General features: G+C 43.1%; 1 protein-coding gene and 2 long non-coding RNA genes across 5 annotated transcripts in view; 1 reads left to right on the forward strand and 2 right to left on the reverse strand.

Moving 5' to 3' along the window:
- LOC122211056 overlaps window positions 1–26,255 on the reverse strand; it is a 401,702-nt gene that overhangs the window by 339,279 nt on the left and 36,168 nt on the right. The gene's annotated exons all lie outside the window — the stretch shown is intronic.
- Window positions 7,170–24,600, reverse strand: LOC122211057. 2 transcript variants are annotated; one of them, XR_006198454.1, is made up of 4 exons: window positions 24,515–24,600; window positions 19,469–19,734; window positions 18,637–18,805; window positions 7,170–7,392 (listed from the first exon to the last, which is right to left on the reverse strand). It is a non-coding gene; the product is annotated as an uncharacterized LOC122211057 (long non-coding RNA). The 2 variants fall into 2 exon arrangements; XR_006198453.1 differs by having other exon boundaries at window positions 24,316–24,594.
- Window positions 10,465–11,303, forward strand: HSD17B10 (hydroxysteroid 17-beta dehydrogenase 10). Its single transcript, XM_042924134.1, is given in 1 exon segment — window positions 10,465–11,303. A coding segment is annotated over 1 exon segment (786 nt). The 5' UTR covers window positions 10,465–10,517.

Raw genomic sequence — 26,255 nt, forward strand, 5'->3', positions numbered from 1 at the left:
ACTGAATATTTAAACGCATGGCGTGTGACGTGTGGTTTGAACATCATGGTCTGGGAGGCGATGAGAATTCTGGGTAGGATTTGGGTAATTGTAAGAAATGACTGAAAAGATCAACCTCAAGGCAAATACGAGTAATGGGAGAAATACTGAGGATCAGATAGAAGGTAGGAATGAGTAAAGAATATACAAGTCCTGTGTACACTTTTACTCTATTTTTGAAAAATCCCCCGGGGCGCCTGGGTGGCTCAGTCAGTTAAGCGGCCAACTTCGGCTCAGGTCATGATCTCACATAGTTTGTGGGTTCAAGCCCCGCATCGGGCTCTGTGCTGACAGCTCAGAGCCTGGAGCCTGTTTCAGATTCTGTGTCTCCCTCTCTCTGACCCTCCCCGTTCATGCTCTGTCTCTCCCGGTCTCAAAAATAAATAAAACGTTAAAAAAAAATTTAAAAAAAAAAAAAAAAAGAAAAAAGAAAAATCCCCTCACTAGTGGCTTGCTCACCAAATTCATTCACTCATTCATTCATTCATTCATTCAATGAATATTTACCGAGACTGAACTCTGTGCATGTTTGGAAGTACTATATGGTCTATAAAAGACTTTGATATGAAGAGAAGATTTGGGTGAAGACAGTGCACCAAAAACTCTAATACTGGTGAAAAGTCATAAATTTCCTAAAAACATTTATTTTGAAGGTCATTACTGAGTAACGATCACGGGGTTGGGAAGGTCTAGTAGATCTGACTTGGGTCTTAGCTCTGCTATTTACATATGTGACCTTAGATGTTATTACAAAGGCTGGCATTCAGTTCCTGGCACACTGTGGATAACCAGTAAATAGCTGATGAACAAATGGAGTATGAGTCTCCTGTGGGCCACACAATGTGCTGGTGGTACAAGCATTCCCTCATGAGTTGCAAACACCCTGTGAAGTAGGTACTACTACTGTCTCTATCTTATAAATTAAAAAACAAAACAAAACAAAACAAAACAAAACAAAACAAAACAAAACAAAACTGGGGTTAAAAGAGTTTGTAGAACTTGCATAGGGTCACACAGTTAGTGAGTAGGGAAGCTAGAACTAAAACCCAATCTGTCTAATACTAAAAACAGGATGTCAAATCTCCGCCTTAGAAAAAATTATTCCTACGTGGGATATGGGTAGACAAAATAATCCTAGGGGGAATTAATTTTGATGGAATGGAGGAAAATCAAGATGATACTGGTGGGAGAAAGGGAAGCTTTCCATGTTGGAGTGAAAGAGAAGAGGGGACTTTGGCCAGGGTGTGAGGTGGGACCTGCTCAGGAAGCAGTAAGTATGCCTTGAACCAAACAAAGAATGATGTACAGGCATTAGCAAGTTGGGTCAGAAGGCCCCAGTTACCAGCTGCTGTTGTGTTTGATATCTGCCTACCAAGAGAGAACACAGATAACCATATGAAGGCTAACTGAAGCTACTGGATGAACGTGCTGTCTTTCTGGGACGTATAGCTATAATATGGAAGGAAGTTGGCCAAGGACATTCTAGTAACACGGGGATCGGCAAACTATGACCAGTGGACCAAATCTGGCTTGCTACCTCTTTTTATAAAGGAAATTTTATCAAAACATAAGTATGTTCATTCATTTACATATTGTCTATGGCTGCTTTCATACAACAAAGGAAGAATTAAGTAGAAGTGATAGAGACCCCATGGCCTGAAAAGCCTAAACTACTACCCAACCCTTCACAGAAGAGCTCTGCTAACCCCGGCACTAAGGTTATGTGACACGACAAACATGACTGAGCAAGTATCTGGTAACATGGTAAAGCTGGGAGGTAATTAAGTTTTGCCTGATTCACCATCCAGCCTGCCAGGCTCTACCCAACTGGGCCGATTCACACAAAGTGGCCAGTTGTGAGGACCCTCAAAGGTGGCTTTATGAAGAAGAGAAAGGAAGTCATTACCATTTAGCAGGACTATACGTCAGGACTGAACAAGGAGCTCTCATGCCTGTTCTCACACTGAATCCTCCCCACAGTTTAGGAAACATAGTGTTCCTATTTTATAGAAGTTTCACGGCAAGGAAGCAATATAGGCAGAATGTCTAGATCCTATCATAATATAAGTCCAATTGAGCTCAGGTAAAAGTATTAAAGAATTTCCAGACCCAGATGATACTCTCCCCTCTTCTTCTAACTGAAGGCCAGGACCTTGCAGGGAAAGGAGTATTTGGAAGTGTGGACCTGCCATCAAAATGATATTGACAATCGGGCTTTGACGTGTCAGCATGTCAGAATAGTGGCTTCCCTGGAAGGGGAAGTCACCATCTCACCAGTACCAGGGACCACAGCTTCATGGGCAACAAGAAAGACTGATGAAGACTTCCAATCAAAATTTCAAAGGAAGAGAGAAAAATGACGCAATACAACTGAAACCTGGATATCATGGAGGGACGAGGGAAAAAGAAACAAAACAAAGGAAGGCGGGGAGTTCAGCAGTGTTGCCCAGAGGAAACAAGAAGGGCAACACTACAAACAATCCTAAAGACTCCGACTGTCCCCACACTAACCAAAATACTGGATGGAAGTGTAAAACTGGATTGAATCCAACAGTTTGGTTCAGGTGTGCTACTCTGTGAGCTGTGGGCAAAGAAAAAAAACCCGTGACACAGATGTTTCCGTAGGTAAGAGCCGTGACTCAGAGCCAGTCTTGCACTCGTATCCATCTACTATTCCTAGCTGGGTAATTTGGGCAAGTGACTTAACTTCTCTGAGCTTCAGTTGCCTCAAATGTCAAAAAAAGGTGTCTCATTGAGCCTCTGTGGTGATTAATTTTTCAGAGTCCAAAGTTCTCCGCACCTAATAAAATGCTCAATAAATGTTAGACACATTATACAATTGAGAACATTACAAAGTGTAATGGAAACAGGTCAGGGACAGCTCCTGGGAAGAGGCAGATGTTTTAGCTCTGTCTCCAAGGAGTATAGAAGTGTATGAGATGAACATTCCCCTGGATGGGTAGAGTATAAAAGTGGTGGAAGGGACTAGAGGCGAGGGTGGGAAGGCTGGCTGGTGTCTTTTCCTCCAGTGCTGCCCGCCACCATTCATTCTCCATTCTATCCTAACCACAACCCCAATCCTGCAGCTATCTGCTTCAACCCTTGACGACTGGATTTGGATCCAGGGTGACATTCCAAACTCCTTAGCACACAACATACAATTAATGTGCTCATTCAATGTGCATTTATTTAGCACCTACTGTACGTCACGAACTGTTCTTGTGAGGCATAATACATGGGCCTTGATTATGAGAAATTCACAGACCAGTGGGAAAAAAGATGCATGTCAACACGCTGAGTACAATGTAATCAGAGTATGACGAGTGTGTGCCCACAACACTGTGGTGGGGGAAAGGACTCACCTCCTTTAGCTTGGCAATGTCAGGGAAAGCAGTCGAGATAGGATTGAGGGGACTTTGGGCAACTAAGTAGGAAACCAGGAAAAAAAAAATCTAGAGGGCAGGGAACAGCGTGCAGAAAAGCACGGAGGCAAAACAAACTGGTATTTCTATGGTATCCTTAAGAATGCAACACTGCTGGGGCACCTGGGTGGCTCAGCTGGTTGAGCGTCCAACTCTTGATTTTGGCTCAGGTCATGATCTCACAGTTCGTGAGTTCGAGCCCCACGATGGGCTCTGTGCCGACAGTGGGGAGCCTGCTTAGGATTCTCCGTCTCCCTCTCTCTCTGCCCCTCCCCCACTTGTGCTGTCTCTGTGTCTCTCAAAATAAATACATAAACTTCTGGGGAAAAAAAGAGTGCAATATTGCTGGAGTTCAGAGAGGAGCAAGTGTAGAACTGCAGGAGATGAAGGGAATGAGTAGGCAGATGAGATCAGTGATCATGGTCGTCATGCTAAGGAGCCCGCACCTGACCCCGGGAGTAACAGTGGAAGCGTGGGCAGTGCCACACAAGACAGACTGCACGGGGGCCAGAGGAGAGGATAAGCAGCCGCTGAGGGCCTCCTGCGATAACCCAGGCTCTACAGGACGAACGAATGAACAAACCGATAGAGGAATGGCCATAGAGAAGAGTAGCTCCAGTAACTTCCGCTGGTGTTTCCACTCACATGAGAAAGGGAAGTGGCTTTCATTCCTTTTCAACTGCTGTGCCCTCCCCCACCCCCACACTCATGAATGGTTTCTCTTTTGCACGCATGTGTATCTCTTCCTCAAATACTGGGATCTCAGCTACAGCCTGCACCTCTTGTATTGTGCTGGTTATATTTAAACACTTCACACTTCTGAGCCAAGTACCCAGACCAATTAAATCAGAATCCCCAGGAGCCCCAGGCAGAGACTAGAAATAAACAGTCAAGGTACAGTCTGAACCAAAATAGCCATCAATTAGAGCTACTCTGAGATTGTTCTGACTGCAGAAGAGGAAAATTAAGGATGCTGAGCCCAGGCAAAGACCTGAAAGGCAGGCACAAAATGGCCAGCCTCTTTAGAGGCTAACACTGCTCCAGATATGTCACAGGAATTCAGAGGCCAATGCTAGTCTCTTTTGACTCCCTGATTACTGGTGTGGATACATCAATTATGTGCATGCCATGGGGACAGTAGATACAAAGAGGGATAAGACACAATCCAAACCCTCGAGAAGCCCCCAGCTCAGAGGAGCGAGGTGGCAGACTGCCTGAACACCGTGCATCGTAATAACTGCTAAGACATGATGAATGTCTTACCTGCTTCAGTCCTACCAGCAAGGACAGAAAGCCTTGACGTAGGAAGGAATAGTCAAGCAGGGTCTAGAAGGCTACGACTTTCTAAAAATGGAAGAAACAGTTTACATAAAGGCAGAGATGTGAGAGAGTGAGGAAGGCTCACAAAACATGAAAAAGAACTTGGCCAAATCTGAGCACTTGAAGCTGAAAGCCGGTTCCAGGTCCCTTTGTCTCTGCCTCTTGCACTGAGGGCAAAGGCCTCCGGAGGCAGCTTTCTAACCTTGACATCAGAAAGACAAGGGGACAAACACTGTCTTCAGGCAGAAGAGAGCTACAAGTGGGGTCACAGTTAATCAGCATAGCTGAAAACCTATGATCCAGCCATTGTTAAAAAATGAAAGAAATTCGACATGGTCCATCTATAGGGAACTTCCTCAAATGAATGTCTGAGGTTATGAATTTCGTCCATGGCATACAAACTCCAGGGAAAGCTGAATTCCTTTCCCAAGCCTGCCAGTTATCTAGCCACGTGACCCCAGGCAAGAAACTCCCTGAGCCTCAGTTTCCCGATCCATAAAAGGGGACGAGTATGCGTGTGATAACTCCCACTCTACCGTGTCATTGCAAGAAGTGGCTGGGACTACGTGAGGTGTCCTGGCACAGAGCCTGACACCCTGCAGACAACGAGCAAATGTCAGCTCCCTTACACCCCGCCCCAACCCCTTGAGTCCTGGATTGAGTTCAGTGCACACATCTCACATACGCAATACGGTCCTGGTTAAAACACCTATCCACTTCGCTTAGCCCACTAGGTCTACCAAAAGATGGCAAGAGGAGGGCAATGACAGCATTTACTCTGAGCCAAATACTTTGCTTCTATTTCCTCATTTAATTTTCACAACAACCCAGTGGGGTAGCTGGAGGCTATGCACCCCCATCTTACAGTTGAGAAATTCTGAGGCTCGGAGAGCTGAGGTGAGATCCCAGGCCACCCGGCCACTTAACTGGCAGAGCCAACGACGGACTCCAGATCTAAACCAGGGTTGTGTCCACTCAGACGCTCCAAAGACGGCCATCCGGAAACAACCCCGCGGCAACCTCAGGTGTCTTTGCTCGGCAAACCATGCCTGGATGGAGTAGGACAGCTTTCACACGCCCAAGAGCGGACTCGCTGCTGACCCTGCCATCAGATGATCGGTCCATACAGCTCGCTCTGCTCAAGGCGGTACTTCTGGCAAGTTGTGGTCAACGATAAATTACAAGAATAATTCTCATAATGTGGAAACAATGTAGGAGAAAGTTCCTGGGACACTAACTGGTAGGCTTTCTTAATTCTTTAATAGGAAAAAAGGAAAATGGATTCAGTGAGTGGGATTTGGGACGATTAAAAGTGAGCAAAATGTCCTCTGTTTCTCAGTTTCGGCCTTTTTTTTTTTTTTTTTTTTTTTTTTTTTTTTTTTGCCACTCTGGGGAGGTTTTGTGCCTTTTTTTAAACTTCCAGATTTCATACTTTCTGTTCAGTTTTTGCAACTTCCCAAGAGCATGGTTTAAAAAAAAATAGAAAAAAATAGAACCTCAGCCCTTCTGTATCACTTTCAAGAAGGTACCTCTTGCAGAAAAAATTCAGGACATAAAAAGCCCTCACAGGCTTGCTTCAGCTCTTCAAGATCATTCTTTTTTTTTTCTTTTTTCTTTTTTCTTTTTTCTTTTTTTTTTTTTTCTGGTAGTGAGTAGTCAGTCTTCGGATGATCGGTGTTGCATATCTTTGGGAAAAATTCATGCCAGGCTAGTCACATCATAACGGCTGCTATCATCAGCTTGCAATGGTTTCCAATTACTCCCCAGCAAAGAAACCACACAGACACAAGCACACAGGTCTTCTCTAATTTTGACATTGGAAATATCTATTTGAAAAATTTTTAGAATTAAAAAAGAACACAAATAATCACAAAACAGCACCGTATCACCAAAAATCGAAAATAGAATCCAGACCATGCAGCATGCACTGCTCATGACCGCCCTCCTCTCCACCTCTCGGCACACACAGAAATAAACTCTGGGTGTCTGCATGCACACTGTTCACAGTGGTCTATCTGCTGGAAACATCTGGCAGCTTTGGCCACTCAATGTAAACCTCCCAAGCAGGACTAGAGTGTAACCATTTAACTGAAAAAAAAAAAAAAAGAAGAAGAAGAAGAAGGAGGAGGAGGAGGAGGAGGAGGAGGAGGAGGAAGAGAAAATGTGCACTCTCCCAGCTTTGTCACTGACTAGTTGAGAAACCTTATAAATCCACCAAACTATTTCTTTAGTTTTCATTTCAAACCCTGTCTAACATGCATTATTACATATTGTCCTATCTTCTAGAGCAAAGGAGGCTAAATATTATCTTTTCTGGAAAATGCAAAGTCCCCGTCCCATTCAATTCAACAAACGTTTCTGAGGGCTGACTGAGCACGAGGCACTAGGTTACAGAAGCAAAGACATCACCCTTTATTGCACAGTTCTGTGGCACTAAGGTGGTACTTCCTAACCAATGTGCTGAGGGACACCAGACAGCTGTGCCGAGAGTTTAATCCCCTTGATACGTGGCAAGGCTGGACAGGGTTGAGCTGGCTACAAGCCAAGGACGGTCAGCCCTGCAGTGAGCAATCTTCTCTCTTTATCCCAGTGTGAACAGACGTCATCTTTTCTGTGAAAAAGGTAAGGCAGAATGTGACTAAGACTACTGATATCCCTGGGGTTATTCGCCCCAACCCTTCTGAAATCATAAATCTACTTTTCACAGTTTTCTTCTTCTGTTTCCTTCCAGCTAATGGCTACATCTTGTGGTCTTAAGTGTGCCTCCCTTCTTGGTGCCTGTTTCTAGTCTTCTTTTAGCCAAAAAAGCAACACAAAACAAACAGAAACAAAAAACAAAACAATTATGCAAAAAAAAAATCACATTATATTAAACAGACACTTCCCAAGTACCTACGATGTGTTACAGACTTCGGGCTCTTACAGAGGAAATGCAGCACAGACACATTTCACCTTTCAATGGGGTCACAACCTAAAATTTTAAATAAAATTAGTGTCACTGGGCCATAGGTGAATAACTAGCCCCGATCTGAGAGCTAATTGTTTCAGACTGCTGCAAAATACCTCATGGGTTTTATCACAAAGCCCAATGAGGAGACTCAAAATTTGAGCTGAAGGGGTAAGCTTCATTTATGCACACATTAGCAGGCCATGGGAGTGGAGAGCACGTAAACTCTGAAACAACTGAATATTCATTCAGTCTTGGCTCCATCTATTACTGGCTGAAGATCTGATATTTCAAGTTGCTTAATCTCTCTGTCTCAGGTTTCTGTCTTAGACAATGTGAAAATAACACCTACGTTCAAGGTTATTATAACACGTAGAGCTAATACATACAGCTTGGTCCTAACTCCAAGTTAGTATTTGATAGATGGTAGTTTCTCTTTTTAAGTTCGACACCCTGTATTTGGAAATTGACCTGGTGACAAGTGCATTTCTACCAAGAACGATTCCTTATATCTGAAACACTCTCAAAACTGCACTACTCAAAACTGTACTACGTTGCTTACTGCCTCAGTATAGTGAACACACATGTATCATCTTTTGTTACACAAGCTTAATTTTTTTAAAGTTTAGTTATTTACTTTGAGAGAGGGAAAGAGAGCATGCAAGCTTGGGGAGGGGCAAAGAAAGGGATTGAGAATCCCAACCAGGCTCCACACAGCCAGCACGGAGCCCGATGTGGGGCTCAAACGCACAAACTGTGAGATCATGACCTGAGCCGAGATACAGACTCCGACATTTAACTGACTAAGCCACCCAGGTACCCCTGTTACACAAGCTTTAAAATCATTGTTTTGCATGCTTTGTGCATAAGAGGTCTTCAAAGTTTGCTAAGGGCATAAAGACATGATTGAACACAGTTCCTTTTTTTTAATGTTTATTTATTTATTTTTAAGAGACAGAGACAGAACGAGTGGGGGAGAGACAGAGAGAGAATCAAGCACTGTCAGCAAAGAGCTTGATGCAGGGCTCCAACTCACAAACCGTGAGATCACGACCTGAGCGGAAGTCGGATGTTTAACCGACTGAGCTACCCAGGTGCCCCTTGAACACAGTTTTTGACAGAGGTAGGAGAGCTTATGCTAAGTCAGCCCTGGCCAGCTTCCCTTCTGATCACTTCCTTCAGATAACCCTGTTGGCTTATGAATGGCCTCTGGTTCCAAAAATGGAACCAATCATGTGACAGTGTGATACAGGGAAAGAAATTTAAAAAAAAAAAAAACATGCTTCCAATCCTGCATGTGACATTAAACAATGTCTCATGGAACTCTGATTTCTTTTTTCTCATCTATAGGGATAATAAAGTTACCATGAGAAGCCAGTGAGGAAAGGTCTATAACATACATGTAACTGATTAATTCAATTAGTGTCAGTTTCCTGATCCATGCTTTTTATTTGTGATAATCTTAAGCCAATAATTTCACCTCTCTGAACCTAAGTGTCCCCACCAATATAGTAGGGATAATAACATCTGTCTACCTAGAGGATTTGGTAAGGAGGGAACAAGAGAGTGTTTGGGGAGTATCTAGCATAGGGTCTGTAGCATGGGATATACTTAAATATCGCTACTTTCCCTTCACCCTACAGAATTATTTTCATAAATTCTGCTTCACTGGAAATTCTGATCACTGAGGGGTGTGTGTGTGTGTGTATGTGTGTGTGTGTGTGTGTGTGAGAGAGAGAGAGAGAGAGAGAGAGGGAATTTCATTTGCCAAAAAGCCACTATATATTTAAAAACCATAAGAAAAGCCCATTGTAATCTAAATGCCCACTGGAACTACTTCCCATGTCAGAAGGTTTGTAGCCCACATGGCCATGCTCATTTTGAGGGGCTGGATATCCAGGCTGGAGCTCGGACTCTGCAGAATGCTAAGCTCTCGGAGTCACCCAGTGGGAAAGAGACTACGCGACCCTGAGTCATGCGGGAGATGTGCACATTTGACCAGCAGACATAGCAGCATCAGATAATGCCCAAAGGCTTGCTGTACAATGGAGTTCATTATCATTCATGTGAATGAAGTGGGAAAGGTACTGTCATCTCTTCCTGCGGTTTACTTAGTTTCCATTGACAAAAACATAAGAACACTTTTGTTCGCTAACACACTGCCCTTTGCCAGCCAGCAAGGGCCCAGCCGTGTGAAGTTGCACTTCATGTTTCAATGGAGCAAATCTCCCCCAATGAGAGAAAAGGTTACTTCCCCCATCATGCTCCCCTGACCACTACCTCTGCCAGATCCTGTCATGTGCTAGAGGGAGAAGACAAAGCAAAAACAGGGCAGCCAGCAGAAAAACCACTTCTCACTCTTGCCCAGCTTCTAAATCCAGAATGTGAAACCAGAGTCCAGTGGTGCTATCTGGCTCCGTGGTCAAGCTCCTACCCCTGGGTATGATTCATGGACAGAGTTGGTGTGGGTGTCTTGCACATGGTTATAAAGCATCGTGTTGGAGGTGGCAGTGATGTCTCAGGAGCATGATCTCAAACCTATTCTGCAAGCACTCTTTCTTCAGACAAAAGGAACAATAAAATTATAGCTTTCCTTACAATGCCATTCTGAGTTTACTCTCTGACACCCCATTGAATGTGAACCTCCATTTTAAACAACCTCCTCCACAAAAGCAAACTGAGGTCCACTGAGGTCAGTGATCTGCCTGAAGTCACCCAGTCAATAAGGGCCGGAGCCAGAATTACAAGCAAGAGGAGGAAGCCACGTATCTAGAAACATAGACGTAAAGATGGCTGCGGCATGTTGGAGCATGAAGGGCCTGGTTGCTCTAATAACCAGAGGAGCCTCTGGTCTAGGTCTGGCCACAGCGGAGAGACTGACAGGACCAGGGACCACTGCTGTGCTTCTGGACCTGCCCAACGCTGATGGGGATGCCCAAGCCAAGAAGTTAGGGAAGAGCTGCGCCTTTGCCGCAGCTGTCGTGACCTCGGAGAAGGACGTGAGAGCAGCTCTGACTGTAGCAAAAGAAAAGTTTGGCCATGTGGAGGTGGCAGTCAAACGTGCAGGCATTGCGGTGGCCATCAAGACATACAACCTAAAGAACAATCAGGTCCACACCCTGGAGGACTCCCAGTGAGTTCTCAGTGTGAATCTCATGGCCACCTTCAATGTGATGCACCTGAGGTCTGGTGAGATGGGCCTGGATGAACCAGACCAGGGAGGCCAACACGGTGTCATCATCAACACTGCCGGCATGGTTGCCTTTGAGGGCCAGGCTGAACGAGCTGCTTCCTCTGCTTCCACAGGGGGCATAGTGGGCATGATGCTGCTCTCTGCTCAGTGTCCGGCTCCCATGGGCATCCGAGTGGTGACCACTGCTCCCGGCCTACTTGGCACTCTGCTGCCGACCAGCCTCCCAGAAAAACTATGCAACTTCTTGGCCAGCCAAGTGCCCCTCCCCAGCAGACTGGGTGGTCTCGCCGAGTACGCTTATCTGGTATAAGCTGTCGTGGAGAACCCATTCATCAGTGGAGAGGTCATCCCGCTGGGTGGGGCCATCTGCATGCAGCCTTGAGGGGAGAGGGCAGAGAAAGCACGTGCTCTTCTGCCCCTCCTTCCCCTGTTCTGCAGGTTGGGAGGAAGCACAGTAGCCATTTGGTAACTCTGCCCAGCAGTCACACCCTGTGCCTAATAAAGTCTCTATTTCTCACCAAAAAATAAATAAAAAATAAAACGAAAACAACAACAACAAGAAACACTGATGAACTGAAATGCATAAGGAGTATCCAGCCCAAAGGCTGGCTTAGAGTAGCCATCCAAAAATTATTTCCTTTGCTCCTACAGAAAAGGTAAACATTCTGGGTGATTGGTGGCTCTCCCATACTGCGGACCCCCCCTATCAGCAGGAATCATTATCCTCACAGAAGATTATGATGACCACCACAACAGTGCTCGCCACTACTTAATGGCCACTGTCTGAACAGATAGCATTCTCGAAGCTTTAAATACAATCCCAACTGACCAAAGAAGGGAACTATCACAAAAAGGAACATCTCTCCAGAAAACACAATGAATGCGTTCTCCCAGGCCAGGGCCAAATCCCATGTGTTAAGTAAGGGTCGTAAGGGTTGTAAGAGTCAGATGACCACACAATTAATCACCCAAAGCACGACACACTTCAGAAAGAAAGGACATGCTGTGGATAATTACTCGGGGATAATGTGCAGACACCAGGGCTTACTGTCCTGAACAAACTAGAACATTCAATCACCCCAGTTTAGCAACTCAAGTTCCAAGGCCTAAGAAGCCAATTCACTATTTTTCAGGGAGTGAGCATGGGTGAAGAGAAAGACGGATATCTTTGGTAGGATACTTTGTGATTTGGGGCCTTTGAATAGAGGCTTATGGCACACATGCTAAAGGGGATAATGGAATTGAAACTTCCAAGCCTCCAGAGACACCTATCCCTTGGATCACTTCCACTGTGGCCGGTAAGTCTCCTCCACTTTGGGATCTTTGAACAGGCCATCTCCCATTCCTAAAATGCTCTCTGCACCACTCACAAAACTTTTCATCTGGTTAATTTCTAATACCACTCAATCATCAGCTTAATGCCTTACTATTTTTCAGAGAATGGTTTACCTGACCACCTCTACACAAAATCTAAACGGAATCTGTCAATGTACCTGTTACTTTCTCTTTCATAGCCCTTAAAAAATTCCCTGTTAATATGTTTCTTTGAATGACTTTTTAAATTTTATCTTCCTGTAGGGTATGTCTCATGAAAGAAGTAAAGCAGAGACTATATATCTCTTCTGCTCATTGTTGTAGTCCTAGGTGCATGATGCAGTGTCTGTTAGACAGAATTGTTAATTGAACAAAGTAATCCATTGATAAAGAAAGAAGGTGAATTAGATAAACACCCATGTTCCACTTAATCCTCACAGAAGCTTTGGGAAATACATATAATTTCCAAATTACAGATAGGAAAACCGAGACTCTTCAAATTATTCAGCCTGTTTAAGGCAATCCAGTGACCAGATTATCTGAGTCAACTCTCCAGACACTCATTTTTACCCATGTGAAAATTCCTAGAATACTGAATTAGTAATAAGAAAGTAGCTTGTGACAGAGTTAGCCATAACAATGAATGGTATCTGTAGTTCCGAATATTTTGCCCCAACTAAAGAATTCATTCTGCCCCTACCACGATGAAACCCATGTCCCTGGAGCCTGTGGAATGTCTCTGCCAACTCTCTTCTGGGTTCCTCTCTCCTAGATGGGATTACATGAACCTTGCTAATTTCTGAGGACTTTGTTCCTTTTCCCTGGGGTACGTGCAGACTCTGTCCTTCTATTATCATGCCAGCAGAAAAGATAAATTAATTAAATTGCCTAAGATCATGCAACCACTAAGCAGCAAAGCTGGTTTAAGCTTAGGTCTGCCTGACTCCCAGGCTCTTAACCCCATGTTAGAATACTAAAGTCACAGCTTTTCATAATTATGTTCCAGTCCTGACCACAAGGTCTGGTCATTTTCAATTACACTTCAGTGATTCCCAAGTTACCTCAATGCTGAAGTCTCCCCTTTACCTAAAAAGTTTTCCTTCTACATACAAAGAAAGATCATCCAGAAAAAAATGTCCCTTGGAATTATTCCCCACATCATGTTCATCAATAGAAATTTGGACCCAGAGACCTCACTGTGAGGCTATCAGTCCCTTTTTCGTTGGTTGCTCTCATTCATTATAACATGAGGGTAGTGTCCACCCAAAAAGGAGGCCTTTCTCTGACCCCATGTCCCAATCTTAGGGGCATGTAACCCCACAGACATAAATAGCAATCTTTAAGAAGAGACCTTTATTTCATTGAAAGCCCAGGAAAAGAATGCCTATTTCCTGCTTCCTATCATACAGGCCTCTGGGCACTTTGACTGAATTTCCTCTTGCTTCCTTTGTACAAGCTTACTTTCCACTGGTTAGTTCCCAGATGTACTCCTTGGTGGGAGGTGGGCGGAGAAGGTTACCACCTGCTTCTGGGGCTGCCAGGCCAGAAGAGCCTTCCCAGTGGGTGTGTCTCAGAGGAAGGAAGGGCAGATGTGTGACCTGAAACGAACTGTGTTTGGGGCAAAAGCCTCAGGTGTCTCTGGCACCTGCCACTTGCATGTTAGTACCTATTAGCTGCTGTTCCCCAACGAACAGATGCCACGGGAAAACTTTGTAAATTGCTCAATATTAGTAGATCACTTACCTTAGAAGATTCTTGTAACTTATCTTTGCTGGTTCAAGGGGGCCAAGACCCTGAGATACTACAGAAGTTTAAAATATTACATGAGCTAAATATAAACATATGTGTGTGTGTCTGTGTATACACGTTTCCAAAAGCTAAATGTGTTTTTATTTCTCCCTGATGCATTTTTTTATTTTGCAAATGTTTTTCCAATGGTTATGTGTTACTTTCATGATTATACTGGTTTACAATTAATCAAAATAATATTATTTTTTTAATCAATGTAAGACTTGATAAGCTAATTAAAATGTCAAGTTCAATAATAATTTGAGGAGGTAAATGAGAATGGAACGCTGGTAGAAGAAGACACGTAAATTCATTCCCTAACACAAATCATATGATGACACTTCACATCATTTTACACAACTACTGTGCAAAACCACAATAGTTTCTCATGGAGCTTAGAATTCTAAATCCTCATCACAGCCCAACGTGATCTGGCCCTCCCAGCATCTTTGATCATACCTTCTGCCACTCACCTCCTTACTCACTGCAATTGGATTCTTGAACATGACAGCCTGTCCCTGTCTAAGGACATTTACACAAGCTGTTCCTTTTGCCTGGAACTCTGCCCTCCTGCCTGCACATGACATCTCCTTGAATGGATACACAAGTCTCAGTTCAAATGCCACTTCTTCAGCAAGACCTTTCCTGATTACCCACTCCAAATTAGCAGCCTCCCCTGCTCCCCACAGTCACCAACTGGAACAACGCCTATCTCGTTCTCTTGATGAAATTTATTACCACCTGAAATTACCATGCTCACTTATGTGTTCCAAACTGCTGTACATTTTAATATCAGAGATGATCATGGCTCTCCTATACATATAAAATGAACATGTATCAGAGATCCTCTTTAACTCAAAAACTCATGAGGTAACCAGTGAAATGTTACAACCACTGCAACAGAGAAGTCCGAGCGCCACACATGGATATTCATCTAAAGAATGTTAAAATCAATTTATAAAGTGACGTCAAACTGGCAAAAATGCTCCACATTGACAGGTGATAATCAAATGCATTCCATCAGACACAGTTTGCGTATTTATGGACGGGAATTCACTGCCTTGCTAACAGTTTTCTACAACTTCTCTCTCTACACAGCTGTAAAATGGCCTTTCGTTGAAGAGACACAAAGACTCCTCCCCCACCTACAGTATCAAATAATCTCCAGAGACTCCACATTCACTGACAGGATATTCAGTGACCTCTTTTACTCGTTTCGAAGTCATCCACGGTTTTTCCCTATGTTATCTATTACTACCTGAAATTATTTTGTTCCTTTGTTTGTTCCTTTTTCTAATCTCCTTGCCCTGGAATGTAAGTTTCGTGAGCACAGAAACTGCCTGCCTTATTCATCAAGTTTTCCCCAGAGCCCAGAACTATAGCTGATTTATACTGTGTGTTCAGAAATATTTGTTTAATAAACAGGTGACCAATAACTACTTGACAAACAAGAGTCACACTCACAAGTTTGAAAAATGCAAATTAAAATAAGATAATCACTTCTTCCCTTTCGTATTTGCAAGGGACAGTAAAAGGCCCCATCAAGTTCTGCTGAGCCTATGAAAAGAAGGCATCATGGACCATCAGAGGCCAATGCCAGCACCAATCCTTCTACGACATGAACTGCATTTCCTAGAATCTCCTTACTAGGCAGTTCCGAGTTAGAGTTTGCCGAAGGGAAGAACTCATGGGAAATGTGGAAGGCAGAAGTGAAGCAGAAGCCAGGGACCCTAGTGGCCAGAGGCCGTGACGTTTTAGACCCGCCCATAAGTTCCCGCTCTGCAATCATGGTGGCAATCATGGTGACCGGTGGTGTAGACTCTCCGACATCTCCGTGGGCTCTCGCTTCTCTACCCAGCCTGGAATGATGTGGTTAGCGATGGATTTTCCCAACTTCCAGCACAGCCCTCCAGACCCTCAACTTCTACACCCTTCCCACACTCATGCAGGCCTAATTCCTATAATAAACTCTATTCCCTAAAAAACTTGTAGGGAGTGGTTTCATTTTCCTGGCCAAACCCAGACTAATACAGGAGGGATTTCACGCACAGCTTTTCTCTTTCATTCAGCAAGCACGTACGCCTTACATGGTTAGTGGTCTTGGAGAACAATTCAGTAATAGGCAAAAAGTTCACAACCTTTGACCCAGTTACTTCACTCCTAAGAATTAATCTAGTCTGAGGAAGTAATCATTAAACAAGATAAAGATCTAGGCGTATGTAATAGGTTGTTACTGGGAGCAAATTAATATCTTTTTCCCAAATAAGTGAAAACCAAAAAGCCCAACAGGGAAGTAGTTTAAAACTTAAGGTGTATTCATAAAGTATTTTGTACCTTATACGAGTCATGGTTTTTTTTTAATTGCTTTACGATACAGTAAAATTACCACAACTAAAGTTAAATGAAAATACAATCTATCAAATAATGTATGAAGTATCTCAATTTGCTAAAATAAAAATAAAGTGAATACCACATTCTGGGGCATGTTATCTTTGTGACTTGGGGCAGATAGGTTAACTTTTTGAATTCCAGTTTCCATATCTGTCAAGTGGAGATCGTAACACTTGCCGTGACTTTCCTAAAGAGTCAGATAATACAGGTTTTTTATCTGAAGCACCAGACCAACGTAAGGGGCCATACATACTTGCACCCTCACTGCATAGCAGGAGGAGCACAGCATAGTGGTTAGCACCAAGCCAGCTGGGAGCTGGGAGCCAGCTGCCAGGGTTCAAATCCTGGCTTTGCCACTTACTGACAGTGTCATATTAAGAAAGTCACTTTGGGGGCGCCTGGGTGGCTCCGTTGGTTAAGCATTCAACTCTTGGTTTCGGCTCAGGTCATGATCTCATGGTTCGTGGGTTCAAGCCTCGCATCAGGCTCTGTGCTGACGGCACGGAGCCTACTTGGGATTCTTTCTCCCTCTCTCTCTCTGTCCCTCCCTTGCTCGCTCTCTCTCTCTCTCTCTCTCTCAAAAATAAACATTAAAAAAATTTTTTAAAAGAAAAGAAAGTCACTTTGTCACTTCACCTCAGTATTTCCATCTGAAAAATAGACTTAAAACTAGTATTTTTTCATATTGTTATTATGAAAACTAAATTAGATAGTTTAGGCAAAATTTAGGACAACACTTAGGACATGGTAAAAGTTAAACAGATGGTATATCTTCCTCTAGCATTGATTAACTTTTCCAGCATCACCTAGTTAACACTGATACTGTAGAAATGAGCATATAAATCGCAGTATTAACACCTGCACTTGACATACTCTGTCTCCTCAGATATTCACAACAACACTATGAAGAAGGCATTGTCACCCCAATCCTACAGTCAGGGCATCTGGAGCTCACTGAAGCTGTGACTTGTCCAAGGGCACACAGCTGGAGAATGTAAAAGTAAGAGCTTCATCCCACGACAGGCTAACTCCAGCCTCCTAGGACTCTTCCCTTTGGGACATAAATCATAGCAACTTTTAATTTCAGGTCTCTGGTAACGTTGTGATTCACTGCATTATTCTTAATGTCCCATATTGTGGGATCTTTTTTCCCTTAGACATCAAGAATTAGTTCTTGGGGCACCTGGGTGGCTTAGTTAGATAAGCGCCGACTCTTGATTTCAGCTCACGTCATGATTTCGCGGTTCGTGAGCTCGAGCTCCACGTCGGGCTCTGCACTGCCAGTGCAGGGCCTGCTTGGTATTTTCTCTCTCTCCCTCTCTCTCTCTCACCTTCCCTTGCCCATGCTCTCTCTCTCAAAGTAAATAAATAAACTTAAAAAAAAAGAATCAGTTCTTATGCATTATCACTGTCCCACAGTACCTAATAAGGTGCCTGGCTAGCACTAGGCTCTGATACATCAGTGTCAAATGAATGAAGAAATGCACGTATGCCAAGTCAATGGGGGAAAGACAATAATTTTCTCCTACCTATTAAGGCTTTTTTTTTTTAAATAGCAAGAATAAATGCTGAGATAACTAGCCATGCAAATAGTAACCACTCAGCTCCCAGCAAACTACTGTAATCTCCCTGACTAGTCCCCCATCAACTTCAGTCAATAGTGCAACCCTATGGCACATTAAGCTCAGAATTTGATCCAAAAGAAACATAATCAGTAGGCACATAGGCAATAGTTCTGATTAAATACAGCCTGCTGGAATTAAAACACCATAGGCTGTTTGCAAACCTCCGTGGCTTTAATTAGATGAACCCCATTTTAATAGCAAAGATACAACAATGTATTCTTCAGGCCCGGTGGAGTGACAAACGTAATTAGTCTAGGATACAGTGCAGCTGATCTGCATCCAGTTGTGGAAATTACAAGATGATCAATTAAAGCTGCCCAACCTAATTCCTCAAAGTCTCATTGGGTGGACTGAGGTAGGCACTTCCTGTGTCAGCCTTCGGGGAGCAATTGATCTCGCCAACATTCCCACAGGAAGGGAACTAACATTTGTTAGCCACTGATTATGCGCTGGGCTCTGAGCTTTGGCATTTGCATAGACCATCTCTGTCAATCCTCCCAGTGACCACGATTTTACAAATGTGCAAACCGAGGCTCAGAGAAGTCACGTCAATTATTCTGACATGTATCTGGTATGTGGCAGAGCTTGGATTCAAACCTGGAGTTGCCTGGTTTCAAAGATGTTGGTGCTGGCTGGGCCAGGTAAGAGGTAGGCCTGCCTGAGTTCAAATCCTGGCTCCTGTACATAGCAAGAGAGAGCCTTGGCAAGCTTCCTAAATTTCTCCATCTTCCGGAGTCTCATCTGTCAAGTGGATATCACAGCAGTACTGTTTCATAAAACAGACATGGAAAGTAAATCAGACTGCATGAAGAGCAAAGAGCTGTTATTAGCTGTTGACTATAATTTCATGGGGTGTTGCTAGCATGCACCTCTGAGGGGTCACAGAAATGAGCAAGTAGAGTCCAGAGAGTTCCACATGTTTGGATGAGGTCACAGATAGTAAGTGGCAGAGCTAGGACTCAACTTAGCACAGAACCCCTTAAACACTCAGTCAAGTGCTACAGATTTTCACTATACCTCTGTTGATCCTCAGAACAAACCAGCCAGATGGGGAGCACAGAAGCCCGACATAAGGAGACTGACTGAGCTCAGACCAACGAGGTGACCAGACCGTGGTAGTCATATGTTGGAATGAAGAGGAAGGCTTCACCTCCTCCCACCCCACAATGTCTGTAGCACTGGTGCTCTGAAGGCTGAGTGCATGCTTAGGATGATCGAGGTCCAAATGCCAACCCTGCAGCTTATCAACGGTGAGACCCAGTTCTCCCACCTACAGGACAGACATGGTAGGGGTCCCCAGCACATATATCGTTGTTGTAAGTGTTAAATAAGCTATCGTTGGGGAGATGCTTAGGACTGCACTTGGTACTATTTTGCCTTGCTGTGGCCAAGTTCCATGATCTCTGCATGGGAATACAACAGTTCTTACCTTCTGGAATGCTTGTGAATATGAAATGAGTTGATCCATGTAACATGCTTAGCATGGTGTCAAGATATGATGGAAACACTAGGTAAACACTGCTTGCTTTCGTCATGTAGTAGCAGCGATGATGGTGGTGGTGATAATAAGCCATCAAGGTACACATCTCCCATAGAGATAATCCTCCCTGCATTGCTACCAGACCTTCACACCATAACCTGAGTGGTAATTTTGTTGGTCTTGGCTTCTTTCCCAAAAAGTTGACTTGCTCACTCCTGGGGAGAATAAAGTGATCATTCTACCCATTTGCGCCAATATGGGGAGAGTCCATCTTGCTAAGGGGACAGAAAGACAAGTTCACCCATTTAGTTTTCACCTCCTTGAGCTGTTGTAAGGATGAAACTGGACAAGACATGGAAAGATCATACTTGGAGGCATCAGAACTTCCCGTACTTCACAAACTGAACTAGTGATTTAGACTATCACAGCAGGTGATCCTAGGTCTTCCAGCTCTAACACGCTTCAAATGGAAGACTGTCTGCATATTTGTTTATATGCTGTCTTAGGATGGTGTGAAAGACAATTCTTAGACAGAATCACCCCCTAATGATCCCATACCAATTTAAGACATTACGGGTCCAAAATCTTAACCCAAGAAACTGGTGCTCAAATGACCTACCCCAGTTAACTCAAAAATAATGTAGTTATTTTCAACTCTATCCAGCTGTGTTCTGGGCACCATGGAGAAAAGCAAAAGATTCAGAAAATGTGGTGCCTCCTGGTGCCGCCTCAAGAACTAACCCCTGTGTATCTCTTCGGCAGGAACACGCACCTCTCATCCTGCTCCTCTGTCCTCCAGCCACATTGACCTTCTTTTTGTTACCTGCAACAACCACTCTCCTGACCTCAGAATCCACAAACTTTATTTCCTCTTTCTGAATAGTTCTCTTGCCCCGTCCCTCTGCCCACTCAGGACTTCTCCATCTTATCATCAGCCATCTTTCAGGTCTCCCACAAATGTCACAGAAAAGTGTTCCCCCAAACCATGACAAGGACGCATCCTCCTGTTAGATGCCTCTATCTCAGCCTTCATTTCTTCTCATAGGGCTTATCAAAACCACAATGACACCACTGACCAGGTCACTGGGTGTAGTGTGGACTGTACCCTTCTCGAGGGCAAACTCAACCTAAGAAGGCACTGCAACACTCATTAAAAGTGTGTTCATTTATTTCAGTGATCACAACAGAGTGTGAGGTATTTTGGTGTTTGAGTTTAGTTTTGTTTCTATTTTCTTTTTCAGAAAAGGAATAGTGGCAGATTAAATTCCTTAAAACAATCTGGTATTAAAAAGCACAGATCGATACTACCCAAAGAAATCTACATATTCAATGAAATCCCTATCAAAATAACATCAGCATTCTTCACAGAGCTAAAACAACCCTAAAATTTGTATGGAACCAGAAGAGACCCTGAATAGCCAAAGCAATCCTGAAAAAGAAAACCAAAGCTGGAGGCATCACCATTCCAGACTTCAAGCTGTATTACAGAGCTATAATCATCAAGACAGTATGATACTGGCACAAAAAGAGACACATAGATCAATGGAAAGAACAGAAAACACAGAAATGGACCCACAAACATATGGCCAACTAAGCTTTGACAAAGCAGGAAAGAATAACCAATGGAAAAAAGACAGTCTCTTCAGCAAATGATGTTGGGAAAACAGGACAGTGACAGGCAGGAGAATGAACCTAGACCACTTTCTGACACCAGACACAAAAATAAACTCAAAATCGATAAAAGGCCTAAATAAATGTAAGACAGGAAGCCATCAAAACTCTAGAGGAGAAAACAGGCAACAACCTCTTTGACCTCGACCTCAGCAACTTCTTACTTGCCATGTCTCCAGAGGCAAGGGAAACAAAAGCAAAAATGAACTACTGGGACCTCAGCAAGATAAAAACATTCTGCACAGCAAAGGAAACAATCAGCAAAACTAAAAGGCAACCGACGGTATGGGAAAAGATACTTGCAAATGACATATCGAATAAAGGGTTAGTATCCAAAATCTATAAAGAACTTACCAAACTCAACACCCCAATAAAACAAACAATCCAGTGAAGAAATAGGCAAAAGACATGAATAGGCACTCTTCCAAAGAAGACACCCAGATGGCTAACAGACACATGAAAAGATGTTCAACATCACTCATCATCAGGGAAAGACAAATCCAAACCACGACGAAACACCACCTCATACCTGTCAGAATGGCTAAAATTAACAACTCAGGCAACAACAGATGTTGGCGAGGATGTGGGGACAGAGGATCTCTTTTGCACTGCTGGTGGGAATGCAAACTGGTGCAGCCACTCTGGAAAACAGTACGGAGGTTCCTCGAAAAATTAAAAATAGAGCTACTCAAGCAATTGCACTACTGGTTATTTATCCAAAGGATACAGGAGTTCCAATTCGAAGGGGCACATGTACCCCAATGTTTATAGCAGCACTACTGACAATATCCAAAGTATGGAAAGAGCCCAAATGCCCATCAAGTCATGAATGGATAAAGAAGATGTGGTATATGTATGTGTGTGTACACATACACACCCATATTTTGTATGTTATTATGTATTATACGCCGAATTCATACAATAACGTAAACTAAAGAAAAGAAAATGTTATTAAGAATCATAAGGAAGAGAAAATACATTTGCAGTACTGTGCCCTATTTATTTTTTTTAAAAAATCCACGTATAAGTGGACCCACACACTTCAAATCCATGTTGCTCACGGGTCCACTGTACTATGTGGTCTCACACACACACACACACACACACACACACACACACACACAATAATGAGGACAATCTCTACATAGTAATATGAAGAGTTCACCAGGGTATATTGCTGAGTGAAAATTGGAAAGTAAAGAACAGCTATAATATGCTACCTTTTGTCTATGGAAAAAAAAAGTAAGAATCTCTATGTTTCATACATTTACAAAACAACAATAACAACAAAACAGAGGAATTATAAATCAGAAATTGACAAAAGCAGTCACCTAACAGGAAACACATTAGGGAATGTGTGGAGGGGAAAGAGACAGATGAAAACCTTCTTGTATATACCTTTCTAGGCCGTTATGCCCTTTGAATAATGTCAGTTCATTACCTATTAAAAATAAAGCTAATTCTTAAAAGCACTTCTAAAACTGAAAATAAACCGAGAAAAATAAATCTAACCATATATCAATTTAGTAACATAACCACACAGAAAAACGATTATTTTTCCCCCCAAGATGCTCTGATCACACAGTACTTTGACTGACCATCTATGGCGGGATATGCTCCATGGACAAAAAGAACTACAAAGAACATTAACCAAACCTACTTTACGTGATTAACAAAATTCGTGTTGTTATTTTGAAGCTATTTTCTTGTACTGCACAATAAAGCAAATGAGGAATTATATTAATGATGGTCCAGGAAAACATAAGATTCAATTACAGGATAAAACATCAACTGTAGAAGTAATGCTGGAATTAAGTGACAATGGTTGAATGAATGAATGGTTTTAATGACTGTCGATTATCTACCTTAGCCCATTGAAATTGCCTACCCACAACATCACCTGTCACCAAACTCACCCCCCATGCTCAGATTATGCTCCGTAAAATCAGAGTTTCTTGGAGAACCGGCTGCTTTCAGGACTGGATCAGGGAAGGTACGAGGTGAGCCTGGAACACGCTGTCATGTTCAAAGGCAAAGAAGCTTCCAAATAGTAATTGGTATGTCCAAAGGACACAAGCACCAGCAGGAAGGAGTTCATGCTGCCCCGGGTTGGGAACAGAGGAGCACCAAAAGAAGCAGTGATTATAATGGATTGAAACACACTGGACCTACCAGAACCATGCGTCCATAATGATTCCCCAGAGAAAGCCAGGAATACAAATTCATTTGCCACGATTTGAGGTGGTCATTAAAGCACACCTTCCTTTGGAAATTGCTGAAAAGAACTAATTAAGTATTCATTCTGCCTTGTCAGTAAAAACTGTCTCTCAGGGCAAACAGATCCACTTGTGACAGAAAGATCTGTTTCAAACAATAAGTACAAAAGGAATGTTAGCATTATAAAGTCAACCCTTCACCACTCCTAATAGATTCTCAGGCACAGAAGCTGCTATGTTAGCCCAGAAAGGTAGGTAATTAAGTTCAGTCGGAGGACGAAAAGAGAAAGCTTCCAGGGAGTCTGTGTGGGATGAGGCTTGAATGTGAGCCAATAACGAGAACTCAGAAGGACTTGTCACAGGGAGGGATATGCTGGAAGCCTGGAAAAGCTTACAGACCTGCACTGATACTGGAGGGGACTGTTACCCATTAAAGAGATCCAGAGTCAGCACCAAAAAAAAAAAAAAAAGAAAGAAAGAAACCTGCAGACAGTCAAAATTATCCTTAGAAAATCCCTTTGGAAGGAGTTTCGTTGTGGCCTCTCAGGAAAGCCCACCACTGCCAGTTCCCGCACAGAGCTGGGACCACATCACAATTTGAGAAACATGAGGTAGTTAGCAACTGAGAGGGACAGCATGCTCTGAGAGGCACGTGGGACATGAAGCCTACTGAGTGGAAAACAAGAGTCCTGTCTCCCTTCTTTGGCTTTCGGGGGGACATATGGCACATTTGGCAGACTGGCTCCCCATTACTGACGCGGTTTGTTTATACTATTCGTCATTATCCCCACATCCTCTCATTGTAAGCAAGACACCCACATCCTCGGCCGTAGCCTCTGAGTATTCATGGTGCAAAGGTATAAAAGGTGAGGGGCCAGAGATGAGACTAGAGAAGCAGACAGAAGTCACCTTTGGAAGTGAGTAGGTTGCTAAACCAAGAAGTTTAGACTATTGGGGAAGAAGAAAGCTACTGGAGAGTTTCAAGAGTACGGCCGGAGATGTGAGCTTTGAAAAGATGACTCTGGCTTCCTCGTGAAGAAGGGCACGGAAGCCATCAGGGGATTTGGGTGGGGCTGAGGATACAGACGAGTAAAGAGGTTGTTGTCACCGTTGTGTTGAAATCTGACTTCTTTCTCAGGTCTTCCTTAGTAGAGGCTGGGCATCACATGCACCGGCCCTGAGTGCAAAGTTTTCCATCTGAAGGGAAAAACAGATGCCAGCTTTAGAAGCCCAGTGCACAAAGACCAGGCTATTTAGGGATCTAGATTCTTTAGCCACAGAAAGCTAGTGGGTGAGAAGTGGCCGGTTCCCACTGAACTCCCCTGGGCAAATGAAGGGAACCAAGAGGTGTCTCTTCCTAATAACTGACCATAGCAGTAGAAATTGTAAATGGGACCAGGAAGTGGGCCCTTCACTTCAACCCACCTAGAACACATTCAAAATAGCCGCCGCTTACAAAAACAAACCTCCGAATTCTAAAACAGTCTACTTAGCACATACCTACATGTTAACCAAACTTCACTGAGAATCTACCATGTCAGGGACCGCACCATGGGTCAGATTTACAAAAATTAGAAATTAACCCCCTGGGAAGTAAAGGCCTAATCAACGAAACACACAAGCGAACAAGAAATTCAAAACAGGGTGACGGGTGCAAGCAGAGCCAAGCCACACGTGATGGAGGGAAACAGGCTTCCTCCTTACTCTAGTCAAAATACCACTAGCCTGAAGTATGAAAAAGAAAAGAATTCTGGTGGATTTCATTTCCATCTTGCCTCTGCATCAACCAAATGTATTTTTAGTTTCCGACCTTATTGTGAGAAATATTCTTAAAGTGAACAAGACCACCATGATGGTTAGCAGCCAGAGTAAAATGAATGAAATTGAATAACTCAGCGATACAGTAGTCCCCTCCTACCTGCGGGGAATAAGTTCCAAGACCTCCAGCAGATGCCTGAAACCATGGACAGTGCCCAATCCTATATGGGTTACATTTTTTTCTACACATACATACATGTGATAAAGTTCAATTTACAAATTAGGCACAATAAGAGATTAATGCCAAAAACTAATAATAAAGTAGAAAAATTATAACAATATGCTATAGTAAAAGTTATGTGAATGTGGTCTCTCTCTCAAAGTATCTTACTGAACTGTACTCACCCTTCCTATTGTGATGATATGAGATGATACAATGCTTCCACGATGAGATGGAGTGAGGTCAATGACGTAGGCATTATCACATAGCATTAGGCTACTGTTTACCTTTTGACGATATGTCAGAAGGATGATTTGCCTCCTGAAGGTGGCTGAAGGTGGCTGCTTGTGGGTACCTGCAACCACAGCTGGGCTGGGGGGGTGGGGGGAGGGCTACTGTAGATATCACATAAGTAAAAGAATTTTTTTTAAGGATTTGAGAGCTACAGGTAGACATGTCTACTTTACTCCTCTGCTCCTGAATGCTAAAATAAACAGTGATGGTTGATAGATACGTAGGTGATAAAGACGTGGCTAGATAGAATAGACAATAAATTTCCCTTCTATGTCTCTCATATGGTCTTTGACATGGTTATTTGCTTTTTTCAAAACTCTTAATCAAAGGAAAATAAATCTCAGTTAATTTGAAAGTTCTGGTGATCTAGTAGCACACAATGGTGTACAAAAATACACTTTACATCCAAATGCCCATCAATTTGTGAACGCATTTACAAAATGCAGTATTATCCACATATGTGCCTGAATACCACTCGGCAACTAAAAGTAGCAGGCTATGATATGCACTATAACATGGATGAGTCTCAAAAATATTAAGCAAAGTTTAAGAAGCCAAATGCAAAAAAAAACCTATA

This window comes from Panthera leo, chromosome F2, assembly GCF_018350215.1.
Source record: "Panthera leo isolate Ple1 chromosome F2, P.leo_Ple1_pat1.1, whole genome shotgun sequence".
Lineage (NCBI taxonomy): Eukaryota > Metazoa > Chordata > Mammalia > Carnivora > Felidae > Panthera > Panthera leo.